This window comes from Mustelus asterias, chromosome 19 (assembly GCF_964213995.1).
Source record: "Mustelus asterias chromosome 19, sMusAst1.hap1.1, whole genome shotgun sequence".
In the NCBI taxonomy this organism is placed as follows: domain Eukaryota; kingdom Metazoa; phylum Chordata; class Chondrichthyes; order Carcharhiniformes; family Triakidae; genus Mustelus; species Mustelus asterias.
This window is the reverse complement of record NC_135819.1, coordinates 84,604,382-84,617,398: the sequence shown is the minus strand read 5'-3', so window position 1 is coordinate 84,617,398 and position 13,017 is coordinate 84,604,382. Positions and strand designations below refer to the sequence as shown.

The following is a 13,017-nucleotide window of genomic DNA, read 5'->3' as shown; positions in this document are numbered from 1 at the left end:
ATTACGGACTCAACCTGCAAGTTTACCTTTAGAGAATCCTGGACTAGGACTCCCAAGTCCCTTTGCACTTTAGCATTATGAATTTTGTCACCGTTTAGAAAATAGTCCATGCCTCTATTCTTTTTTCCAAAGTGCAAGACCTCGCACTTGCCCACGTTGAATTTCATCAGCCACTTCTTGGACCACTCTCCTAAACTGTCTAAATCTTTCTGCAGCCTCCCCACCTCCTCAATACTACCTGCCCCTCCACCTATCTTTGTATCATCGGCAAACTTGGCCAGAATGCCCCCAGTCCCGTCATCGAGATCGTTAATATATAAAGAGAACAGCTGTGGCCCCAACACTGAACCCTGCGGGACACCACTTGTCACCGGTTGCCATTCTGAGAAAGAACCTTTTATCCCAACTCTCTGCCTTCTGTCTGACAGCCAATCGTCAATCCATGTTAGTACCTTGCCTCGAATACCATGGGCCCTTATTTTACTCAGCAGTCTCCCGTGAGGCACCTTGTCAAAGGCCTTTTGGAAGTCAAGATAGATAATATCCATTGGCTCTCCTTGGTCTAACCTATTTGTTATCTCTTCCAAGATTCTATAGACTCTGGGATAGTTCCTGCAGATTGGAGGGTAGCTAATGTAACCCCACTATTTAAAAAGGGAGGTAGAGAGAAAACAGCGAATTATAGACCAATCAGCCAGTGCGATCTGCAACTTCCGGGGTTTTGGTGAATCTTGAGCTCCCGTTGTCATTCCTGCTTGGGCTCAAAACGCCCCGACCCCTGGGGAATCAGTGAGTAAAAGAAGGAAGGTCATTGATGAAGCAGCTGAACGTGGCCAGGGACACTATCCTGAGGGACTCCTGCAGAGATGTCCTGGAGCTGAGATGATTGTTCTCAACCACAACTATCTTCCTTTGCACCGGGTATGACTCCAACCAGTGGAGAGTTTCCCCCCGATTCCCATTGACTCCAGTTTTGCTAGGGCTCCTTGATGCCACACTCGGTAAAATGCTGCCTTGATGTTAAGGTTAGTCACTCTCACTTCACCTCTGGCATTCAGCTCTTTTGTCCCTGTTTGAACCAAGGCTGTACTGAGGTCAGGAGCTGAGTGACTCTGGCTGAACCCAAACTGGGCGTCATTGAACAGGTTATTGCTGAGCAGGTGCTGCTTGATAGCACTGTTGATGACCCCTTCCATCACTTTACTGATGCTTGAGAGTAGACTAATTGGGCGGTAATTAGCCAGGTTGGATTTGTCCTGTTCCATCAGGTGAGTGGCTCCTGATAAACGGGCAGTGCTCCAAAAGCTTGTGTTACCAAATAAACCTATTGGACTTTAACTTGGTGTTGTGAGACTTCTTACTGTGCCCACCCTAGCCCAACACCGGCATCTCCACACCTTGTATACAGGACATACCTGAGCAATTTTCCATATTGTTGGGTAGATGCCAATGTTGTGGCTGTGCTAAAACAGCTTGACTTGGGGTGTGGTAAGTTCTGGAGCACATATCTTCAGTACTATTGCTGGAATATTGTCAAGATCCATTGCCTTTGCAGTATCCAGTGCCTCCAACCATTTCTTGATATCGCCCAGAGTGAATCGAAGTGGATGAAACTGATGCTGGGGACCTCTGGAGGAGGCCGAGATAGATCATCCACTCGACATTTCTTGCTGAAAACTGTTGTAAATCTTCAGCCTTATCTTTTGCATTGATGTGCTGGGCTCCTCCATCATTGAATGTGGCAGTATTTGTGGAGCCTCCTCCTCCAGTGAGTTGAATTGTCCACCACTACCTATGACTGGATGTGGCAGGATTGCAGAGTTTAGATCCATTCGTTGTGGAATCACTTAGCTCTGTCCATCCCTTGCTGTTTGACATGCAAGTTGTTTTGTATTGTAGCTTCACTAAGTTTGACAATTCATTTTTGGGCATGCCTGGTGCAGCCCCTGGCACGCCATCCTGTGCTCTTTAGTGAGTGAGCCATTTCCTGCATGCGTGTCTTTATTCTAGTTTGTCACAGGAAGCTGTGTCTCCAGAGGCTGGAAATAAACAGGACTGGTGCTGGTAATTCAGATACTGCCATTATTTAGTATCACATCACGACAGTGAACTTTTGATTCAGTCTATCACTGATCACTCAATGCACATTCTGAATTGCTCTTAATAGATGCCTGGAACCCAATCTTCCTCACATAACAAACTTCTAAAATTCAATTAAATAATTTGTTGTGATAACTCTGTATTGGATTCAGAAAATAAGTTAAGAGTCAGTGAGAATTTTTGCTTCAATATAATATTATTACTTAATGTGAGAGGCAGTGGCAGAGTGATATTGTCACTGGACTGGTAATCCAGAGACCCAGGGCAATACTCTGGGAGCTTGGGTTCAAATCCCATCACGGCAGATGGTGAAATCTGAATTCAATAAAAATCTGGAATTAAAAGTCTAATGACCGTGAAACCATTGTCGATTGTTGTAAATACCCATCTGGTTCATTACTGTCCTTTAGGGAAGGAAATCTGCCGTCCTTACCTGGTCTGGCTTACATGTGACTCCAAATCCACAGCAATTTGGCTGACTTTTAAATGCCCTCAGGATGGGCAACAATTACTGGCCCAGCCAGCGGTGCCCACATCCCATGAACAAATAATAGAAAAAATGAAATTGTCCTTGGCCTGAACTGAAAGGTTGGCATTTGGTGCTCTCCATTGTCTTCACAGAAGCACAGAACCTAGAGCGCAGAAGAGGCTCTTCAGCTCATCGAACTGCCCCAATATGTGAGAAACACCTGACTTGCCAACTAATCCCATTTACCAGCATTTGGCCCATAGCCCTGAATGTTATGATGCACCAAGTGTTCATCCAGATACTTTTTAAATGATGTGAGGCATCCCGCCTCCACCACCCTCCCAGGCAGTGCATTCCAGACCATCACCACCCTCTGGGTAAAAATGGTTTTTCTCACATCCCCCCAAACCTCCTGCACCTCACCTTGAACTTATGCCCCCTTGTGACTGACCGTTCAACTCAGGGGAACAGCTGCTCCTTGGTGTAACGCAAGGATCTGTTTTGGGGCCACTGCTGTTTGTCATTTTCATAAATGACCTGGATGAGGGCGTAGAAGGATGGGTTAGTAAATTTGCAGATGACACTAAAGTCGGTGGAGTTGTGGACAGTGCGGAAGGTTGTTGCAGGTTACAGAGGGACATAGATAAGCTGCAGAGCTGGGCTGAGACGTGGCAAATGGAGTTTAATGTGGAAAAGTATGAGGTGATTCACTTTGGAAAGAGTAACAGGGATACAGAGTACTGGGCTTATGGTAAGATACTTGGTAGTGTGGATGAGCAGAGAGATCTCGGTGTCCATGTGCATAGATCCCTGAAAGTTGGCACTCAGGTTGATAGGGTTGTTAAGAAGGCGTACGGAGTGTTAGCTTTTATTGGTAGAGGGATTGAGTTTCGGTGCCAGGAGGTCATGTTGCAGCTGTACAAAACTCTGGTGCGGCCGCACTTGGAGTATTGCGTACAGTTCTGGTCGCCGCATTATAGGAAGGATGTGGAAGCATTGGAATGGGTGCAGAGGAGATTTACTAGGATGTTGCCTGGTATGGTGGGAAGGTCTTATGAGGAAAGGCTGAGGGACTTGAGGTTGTTTTCATTAGAGCGAAGAAGGTTAAGAGGTGACTTAATCGAGGCATACAAGATGATCAGAGGATTAGATAGGGTGGATAGTGAGAGCCTTTTTCCTCAGATGATGTTGGCTAGCACGAGGGGACATAGTTTTAAATTGAGGGGTGATAGATATAGGACAGATGTCAGAGGTAGGTTCTTCACTCAGAGAGTAGTAAGGGCGTGGAATGCCCTGCCTGCAGCAGTAGTGGACTCGTCAACGTTAAGGGCATTTAAATGGTCATTGGATAAGCATATGGATGATATTGGAATAGTGTAGATTAGAGGGGCTTTAGATTGGTTCCACTGGTCGGCGCAACATCAAGGGCCGAAGGGCCTGTACTGCGCTGTAATGTTCTATGTTCTACGTTACTTATCCACTCTGTCCATGCTCCTCATAATCTTGTACACCTCCATCAGGTCACCCCTCAGTCTTCTCTGCTCCAACAAAAACTACCCAAGCCTACCCAACCTCTCTTCATAACTTAAATGTCCCATCCCAGGCAGCATCCTGGTGATTTATTCATTGCATACTTCCCTGTCAAAGTGAATGATGAGACTTAAATGAAGCAGACTGATTGTGGAGATCTGGAACATTGCTGCCAGTCTCTACCTTTCAGAATAAGTGAACAAGTGTACAGGAACTGGTTCAAAGGGCCAAATGGCCTACTCCTGCTGCTATTTTTTATAATCTTTTTCCACTGGCTTTAGTGACATGTAGACACTAACTCCTGAAGCACTGTTTTCTGCTGCTGCTGATAACTTTATAATTAATTCTGTAGCTTGTTGAGATTAATGGTTTATATTCTATTGTTCCCCCCAGACATCAGCCTCGCTGAAACTGGCAACTTATATTTGAGGTCTCTGCTTGCTGTTTGAAAGCTGTGGAGCAGAGATCAGCGTCATTAGCATGCTGCTGGTGTCCCAGCTCATCGTGATGTCTGATTGCTAAAACTGATTATCTGGTAATTAATACCTTGCTATCTGCGGGAGTTTGCTGCATACTGATTGGCCAAAGTAGGCCATTTGGCCCTTTGAACCAGTTTCTGTACACTTATTCTGAATGATAGAGACTGGCAGCAATGTTCCAGATCTCCACAATCAGTCTGCTTCATATAAGTCTTCTCATTCACTTTGACAAGGAAGTATTCAATGAATGGTCGGACACTAGGAAGTTCTGTGCAACAAAGGGACCTTGGCGTGTTTGTCCACACATCTCTGAAGACGGAAAGTATGTTAGTAGGGTGGTGAAAAAGCCATATGGGACACTTGCCTTTACCTATCATACTGTGTTCCTATTTTACAGCAGTAATTACATTTGAAAAGTACTTCATTGGCTAAGCACATTTGAACATTCTGAGATCATTAAATACACTGAAATGCACACTCTATTCTCATTCTTATTAAACTCAATATTAAAGTTATTCAAAGTGATCTTTTGCCACTACTCCGTGGATACTCTGTGCTATCTGAGTCTACACCTGATTTGTGTTGCCAGTAATCGTGGTGCAACATTTACCCATTTCATCAAAATGTGTGTCTATCCCATTGGGTCCCATCACTGAACAGAGCAGCCTGCTTTTCACGAATGTGCTCCACTTGTTCACCAGCACTCGCTGCCCGCCAATGTCATTCTGAGGAGAGAGAAACGCATCAATAAATTAACACATCAATATACTTGTCAAGGAATCATCAACATGATTTATTTTTATCCTTCCAATTAAGCTCATTATTGTTTTGAATCAAAAGTGAATTAACAAATGCTGCCGTTACATTGATAAAGGAGGGAGCTGTTCAGAATTAAAAGCTAATTAATTCAGCAAAAACCATTTATCATTGCAATCAGTTGTACAAAGCACAGCGTTGAATAAACTATCCAGATAGTGGTGATTGGTTTCTGCTGCTATCGATATGAGATCTTCACCGTAAATACTTACAAGGGAGATGTACTTCCAGCAAATTCTGGGTTTCTGGAGAGAATGAAGTTATTGGGGAAATGATTCCTGATGCAATTCTGACAGAAGTCCTTAGTTTATTTGTCTTGCAGAAGAAATGATTGGCTCTGATCTCCCAGCGTTTGGACAGGTGCCAGTGGGCAGCTACTCTGAGAGTTGAAGAAGGGAATATGTTTCGGACATTGCTGCAGGAATATGTCTGCTGAGAAGTTCGGGTAGAGCTTTACATAGATGGAATTTTAACGTAAGGGTAGATGACAAGCTAATAAAACTTTCAGACATTACCATAGCTACAAATAAAACAAACATTCGTGTCCAGAATATTGGGGAAGGAGATTTAGATATTTCCTACATTTCCAAATGCGGTTTTGTAGTAATTCCGAATTTCAGTGCCTCTTTCAGAGGCAAACCAGGCCCCAGATTTAGAAAATTATGTGCATTTCTATAGCACCTTTCTCAACTTCCAGATGTCTCAATGCACTTTACAGCCAATGAGGTACTTTAGAAATGTAGTCACTGTTTTAATACAGGAAATTGAGCAGACTATAATGTGCAAAGCAAGATCCCAACAACAGCAAGGTGAAAATGACCAGATCATCTGATTTTGTGTCATTGATAAATATTGGAGACAGTTTTAAGATTTAGTTTCAAAGATTTGGTCATTCTGCCTGAAATCAGTTGTGTTGAAGCAGAAAAAAACGAGAAGGGAAGGTGATGTTTCCATTCTCTCAGAGCAGCCTAGGGATTCGATGATTCGAAGCTCACTGAGGCACATGCACAATTGCTTGTCTGGATGTCCCATTACCCCAGTACTCTGTGCTCACTGACCTGCACTGGGACTCAGTCAAACAATATCCTGATTTTAAAATCGTCAGCCTTGTTTTCAAATACCTCCCTGGCCTGTCCCTCTCTAACTCTGTAATCCCCTGCAACTGCTCTGATATAACTGTATTCCACTAATGCTGGCTTCTTGTACTTGACCCAATCCAAATTATTTTTTATTCATTGACAGGAAGTGGGCATTGCTGGCAAGGCCAGCATTTACTGCCCATCCCCTCACCACCACCTTTGAGAAGGTGGTGGTGAGCTGCCTTCTTGAACTGCTGCGGTCTCTGAGGTGTAGGTACACCCACAGTGCTGTTAGGAAGGGAATTCCAGGATTTTGACCCAGCGACAGTGAAGGAATGGCAATATGTTTCCAAGTCAGGATGGTGAGAGAGTTGGAGGGAAACTTACAGCGGGTGCTTTTCCCAGGTTTCTGCTGCTCTTGTCCTTTCAGATGGTTGTGGTCGTGGGTTTGGAAGGTCCTGCCTAAAGAAACTTGGTGGGTTCCTGCAATGCATCTTGTAGATGGTGCACACGGCTGCCACTGTTCCTTGGTGGTAGAGGAATTGAATGTTTGCAGAAGGGGTAGCAGTCAAGTGGGCTGCTTTGTCCTGGATGGTGTTGAGTTTCTTCAGTGCTGTTGGAGCCACACTCATCCAGGCAAGTGGAGAGTATTCTGTCACTGTTAACTTGTGTCTTGTAGATGGTGCATAGGCTTTGGGAAGTCAGGAAGTGGGTTACTCACTGCAGGATTCCTAGCCTTTGACCTGCTCTGGTAGCCATGGTCTTTATATAGTTGGTCCAGTTCAGTTTCTAGTCAGTGGTAACCTCCAAGAATGTCGAGGGATGATGGTTCTGGTCCTCTCTTATTGAAGATGGTCACTGCCTGGCACTTGTGTGGCATGAATGTTACTTGCCACCTGTCAGCCCAAGCCTGGATATTTTCCAGGTCTTGCCGCAATTAGACATGGACCACTCCAGTATCTGAGAAGTTATGAATGGTGTTGAACATTGTACAATCATCGATGAACATCTCCACTTCTGACATTATGATGGAGGGAAGGTCATTGATGAAGCAGCTGAAGATGGCTGGGCCTCGGACACGACCCTGAGGGACTCCTGCAGTGATGTCCTGGAGCTGAGATGATTGACCTCCAACCACTACAACCATCTTCCTTTGTGCCAGGTATGATTCCAACCAGTGGAGAGTTTCCCCCTGATTCTCATTGGTTCCAGTTGTGCTAGGGCTCCTTGATGCCACACTCGATCAAATGCAGCCTTGATGTCAAAGGGCATCACACTAACCTCACCTTGCTCTATCATTAGTTGCCAAGCATTTTATCTCCTTTCTGAATGCTCTGCCTCTCCACCTCACTTTCCCCATTTCAGGCATTTCTGAAAACCTACCTTTTTGCCCAAGCTTTTGGTCAACTGATTGGACATCTCCATACGTGGCTTGGAGTAGTATTTTGTTTTATAATGTTGCTTTGAAACGACTTTCGACATTCCATAATGTTCAAGGTGCTGAACAAATAATTAGTGTAAGATCTTTTGGATTGATGAGCCACAGTTACCCATACAGACAAATAAGATAGTTTAAAATAGTTTATTAAGTTCTTTTTAAGAAGTGATAGCTTAGATAGAATCATAGAACCATAGAAAATTACAGCTCAGAAACAGGCCTTTTGGCCCTTTTTGTCTGTGCCGAACCATTTTTTGCCGAGTCCCACTGACCTGCACTTGGACCATATCCCTCCACACCCCTCTCATCCATGAACACGTCCAAGTTTTTCTTAAATGTTAAAAGTGACCCTGCATTTACCACTTTATCCGGCAGCTCATTCCACACTCCCACCACTCTCTGCGTGAAGAAGCCCCCCCTAATATCCCCTTTAAACTTTTCTCCTTTCACCCTTAACCCATGCCCTCTGGCTTTTTTCTCCCCTAGCCTCAGCGGAAAAAGCCCGCTCGCATTCACTCTATCTATACCCATCAAAATCTTATACACCTCTATCAAATCTCCCCTCAATCTTCTACGCTCCAGGGAATAAAGTCCCAACCTATTCAATCTCACTCTGTAACTCAGCTTCTCAAGTCCCGGCAACATCCTTGTGAACCTTCTCTGCACTCTTTCAACCTTATTTACATCCTTCCTGTAACTAGGTGACCAAAACTGTACACAATACTCCAAATTCGGCCTCACCAATGCCTTATATAACCTTACCATAACACTCCAACTTTTATACTCGATACTCCGATTTATAAAGGCCAATGTACCAAAGGCACTCTTTACGACCCTATCCACCTGTGACGTCACTTTTAGGGAATTCTGTACCTGTATTCCCAGATCCCTCTGTTCAACTGCACTCTTCAGAGTCCTACCATTTACCCTGTATGTTCTACTTTGGTTTGTCCTTCCAATGTGCAATATCTCACACTTGTCTGCGTTAAATTCCATTTGCCACTTTTCAGCCCATTTTTCTAGTTGGTCCAAATCCCTCTGCAAGCTTTGAAAACCTTCCTCACTGTCCACTACACCTCCAATCTTTGTATCATCAGCAAACTTGCTGATCCAATTTACCACATTATCATCTAGATCATTGATATAGATGACAAACAACAATTGACCCAACACTGATCCCTGCGGCACACCACTAGTCACAGGCCTCCACTCAGAGAAGCAATCCTCCACAACCACTCTCTGGCTTCTTCCATTGAGCCAGTGTCTAATCCAATTTACTACCTCCCCATGTATACCTAGTGACTGAACCTTCCTAACTAACCTCCCATGAGGGACCTTGTCAAAGGCCTTGCTGAAATCCAGGTAGACAACATCCACCGCCTTCCCTTCATCCACTTTCCTGGTAACCTCCTCGAAAAACTCTAATAGATTGGTCAGACATGACCTACCACGCACAAAGCCATGTTGACTCTCCCTAATAAGTCCCTGTCTATCCAAATATTTGTAGATCCTATCCCTTATCACACCTTCCAATAACTTGCCCACCACCGACGTCAAACTTACTGGCCTATAATTTCCTGGATTTCTTTTGGAACCTTTTTTAAACAACGGAACAACATGAGCCACCCTCCAATCATCCGGCACCTCCCCCGTGAATACTGACATTTTAAATATGTCTGCCAGGGCCCCTGCAAGTTCAACACTAGCTTCCCTCAAGGTCCGTGGGAATACACTGCCTGGTCCTGGGCATTTATCCACTCTGATTTGCCTCAAGACAGCGAGCACCTCCTCTCCTTTAATCTGTAAAGGTTCCATGACCTCCCTACCTGTTTGCCCTATTTCCGTAGACTCCATGCCCGTTTCCTCAGTATATACGGATGCAAAAAAACCATTTAGTATCTCCCCCATCTCTTTTGGTTCCATACACAGTCTACCACTCTGGTCTTCAAGAGGACCAATTTTATCCCTCACTATCCTTTTGCTCCTAACATACCTATCGAAGTCTTTGGATTTTCCTTCACCCTGTCTGCCAAAGCAACCTCATGTCTTCTTTTAGCCCTCCTGATTTCCCTCTTAAGTAGCTTCTTGCACTTTTTATACTCCTCGAGCATCTGATCTGTTCCTTGCTGCCTGTACATTTCATACAACTCTCTCTTCCTCTTAATCAGTGTTACAATCTCCCTTGCGAACCAAGGTTCCTTATTCCTATTTACTTTGCCTTTAATCCTGACAGGAACATACAAACTCTGCACTCTCAGAATTTCTCCTTTGAAGCCTCCCACTTTCCATTTACATCCTTACCAGAGAACAGCCTGTGCCAATCCACACTTTGGATTGGCACAGATATGATGCATTAATTAGATATAACAAAGTATATAGCCTGTATCAGTTGCTCCCAGACAATAAACAGATGGTGAGTCATAGAAGTTTACAGCATGGAAACAAGCCCTTCGGCCCAACTTGTCCATGGTGCCCTTTTTTTAAAAAAACCCTAAACTAATCCCAATTGCCTGCATTTGGCCCATATCCCTCTATACCCATCATACCCATGTGACGATCTAAATGCTTTTGAAAAGATAAAATTGTACCCGCCTCTACTACTACCTTTGGCAGCTTGTTCCAGACATTCATCACCCTCTGTATGAAAAAATTGCCCCTCTGGACACTTTTGTATCTCTCCCCTCTCACCTTAAACCTATGCCCTCTAGTTTTAGACTCCCCTACCTTTGGGGAAAGATATTGACTATCTAGCTGATCTGTGCCCCTCATTATTTTATAGACCTCTATAAGATCACCCCTCAGCCTCCTACGCTCCAGAGAAAAATGTCCCAGTCTATCCAGCTGGTTCAGAGTGTTGACCCCAGCAGCTGTGAGAACAACCTTCTGCTCTCCTACCAGAGTGTTAGGGCGCTCCTCCCTCCGTCTGCCCTCCATCGCCCTCTTCTTCTTATATCTGGAGAAAGTGACTGTTTGATGTACACTGTTACCTCCCATCCTGTGGCTCCTGGGCACTTTTTAACATACCTTTTTTCCGGGAGAAGGTAGCCTGTGCAGTACCAATCACCCATTCAAACCCTTCTAGCCAATGGATACAGGAGGGATACCCACAATGTCAGAGTGGTTATTTCCTTGCTTGTTAGTCACCCTGCTCAGGGTCAGCTTTTCAGTTTGTGTCACGCTGAGGGTAATGTCCTGGCCTTTCCATTCTAAGCACTCACACGGATAAGGCGGGGGTGCTGGGGGGGAAGTTTACAAGATGTCTTCCTCCCAATTTAGGAATGTCAACATGGGATCCTGAACCAAGTGATGCCTGATGCTGCAGGAGCTATTTAGAGTTGTACAGAAATAGCTTTTCCAGAGACAGAATCAATGCTCTTTGGATAACTCATAGAGTTCTAGAATCTGCAGAAAACAGCAGTTTATTAAAGATCCCAATTTCTTGTTATTTTTGAATGCACCAGTGACTGCTCAATCTCCCTTTAAAACATTGCTTTCTGAGTGGGATTAAATCCGGGTGATGGAGTCTCACCCGGCCGTAGGGCTAGCAAGCGCTCCTGGAATTACATACTGTACTTACTGCACAGAGTCTCCCCACCCTGGAGTAGATAGCAGTGCTTCCTCCCTCACTCTCCAAAGCTTTCTCAGTGAAGAAAAAGTAAACTTTGTCATCATCGCGATCATCGTTATCTGCAATCAGGTGAGCCGCCACAAACTTGGGTTCTGTTAGAAAATGAAACGATTCAAATTAGGAAAGTAATATATTTTAAACAGACTCGAGGTTGCTCTGCCAGGCGTGGTCAGGATGGATAACCTGTGTGTAAGGACTTCTCATCATTCAGCCTTCCAACACTTCACCCTGACACTAATGTCTTCCCAGCTACCTCACTGTTCAATAACTGATGCAGTCCAACATTCGAATTATATTACTCAAACATCAAATATTATAGTTTCTGTTACTTACTGATGATGAAATGGTTACATTTCAATGTTTAAGAATTGATAACCAGCTGTGTTAATGTTAAAAATAATTCAGAAACAAACTTCTCAGATGTTAAATTGTGCCTGTGTAATATTCCAGAGTTGAAATAATGGGACTATCTGCTTCACATATGAATGTGATTCAGACAATCTCGTTCCTTAGCAACATGACAAAGTTCAAAAGCTGGAAATGTACAGAATTCAAAATCAGCTGAATATATTTACTCATATTTACTTGTTCCATTATTATTGCCTTTACTGTAAAATTCTAACACATATAATCCTCAAATTGTGTGCTGAGTTTATGCCTAATGCCATGATTTTACAGACCTCACTGATTTTATTCTAAACTAAATGAAACAATTATCACAGAGTGAAAGAGCAGCGTAATCTCCAGACTGATCCATCACTGGCGATGAAATGGTTCCAGCTCCAATCACAGATATTGGGATTCCAGCAGGAAGTGTGGGGCAGAATCCTCCTCTCTGAAGTCTGGTTCAGTGACAGGCGGGAAGATCAGCCTGATTCCCGCTCTTGGGTGTGTGATCTTCCACATTTCAGTGAATTACTTACTCATTTTCAGCTCATTAATTATGCATCTGTGAGAAGCCTGGTGAATCTCATGACAAAGTGGGAAGGAAGTTGCCCACTCCCACATTACCTCATGAGGTGAGGTAAGGGCACATGGAATCATAGAATCTCCACAGTGCAGAAGGAGGACATTCGGTCCATCGAGTCTGCACTGATTCTCCGAAAGAGCATCCCACCCAGGCCCTGTCTCCATAACCCCATGTATTTTCCTCACTAACCCCCCTAACCTACACATCTTTGGACACTAAGAGGCAATCTAACATTACCAATCAGCCTAACCTGCACAGCTTTGGAGTATGGGAAGAAACCGGAGCACCCAGAGGAAACTCACGCAGACACAGGGAGAACATGCAAACTTCACACAGATAGTCATCCAAGGTTGAAATTGAACCCGGGTTCCTGGCGCTGTGAGGCAGCAGTGCTAACCACTGTGCCACCACTCTCAGTAATGTGGCTTCCCCCTTTACATTCCTAAGTTCTACCCACAATGTTCTGGTTAGGTGCATTGGCCATGCTAAATTCTCCCTTAGTGTACCC

The 13,017-nt window shown here is 44.3% G+C and overlaps 1 protein-coding gene across 1 annotated transcript in view; it reads right to left on the bottom strand.

The window, feature by feature from the left end:
• The window catches only part of LOC144507516 (semaphorin-3E-like), a 335,905-nt gene that overhangs the window by 81,258 nt on the left and 241,630 nt on the right, over positions 1 to 13,017 (bottom strand). The window contains exons 8-9 of the mRNA XM_078234643.1: positions 11,489 to 11,631; positions 5,189 to 5,303 (exon numbers count right to left, since the gene is read on the bottom strand). Of these exons, the coding sequence (XP_078090769.1) occupies positions 5,189 to 5,303; positions 11,489 to 11,631 (258 nt within the window). The remainder of the gene's footprint in view (positions 1 to 5,188; positions 5,304 to 11,488; positions 11,632 to 13,017) is intronic.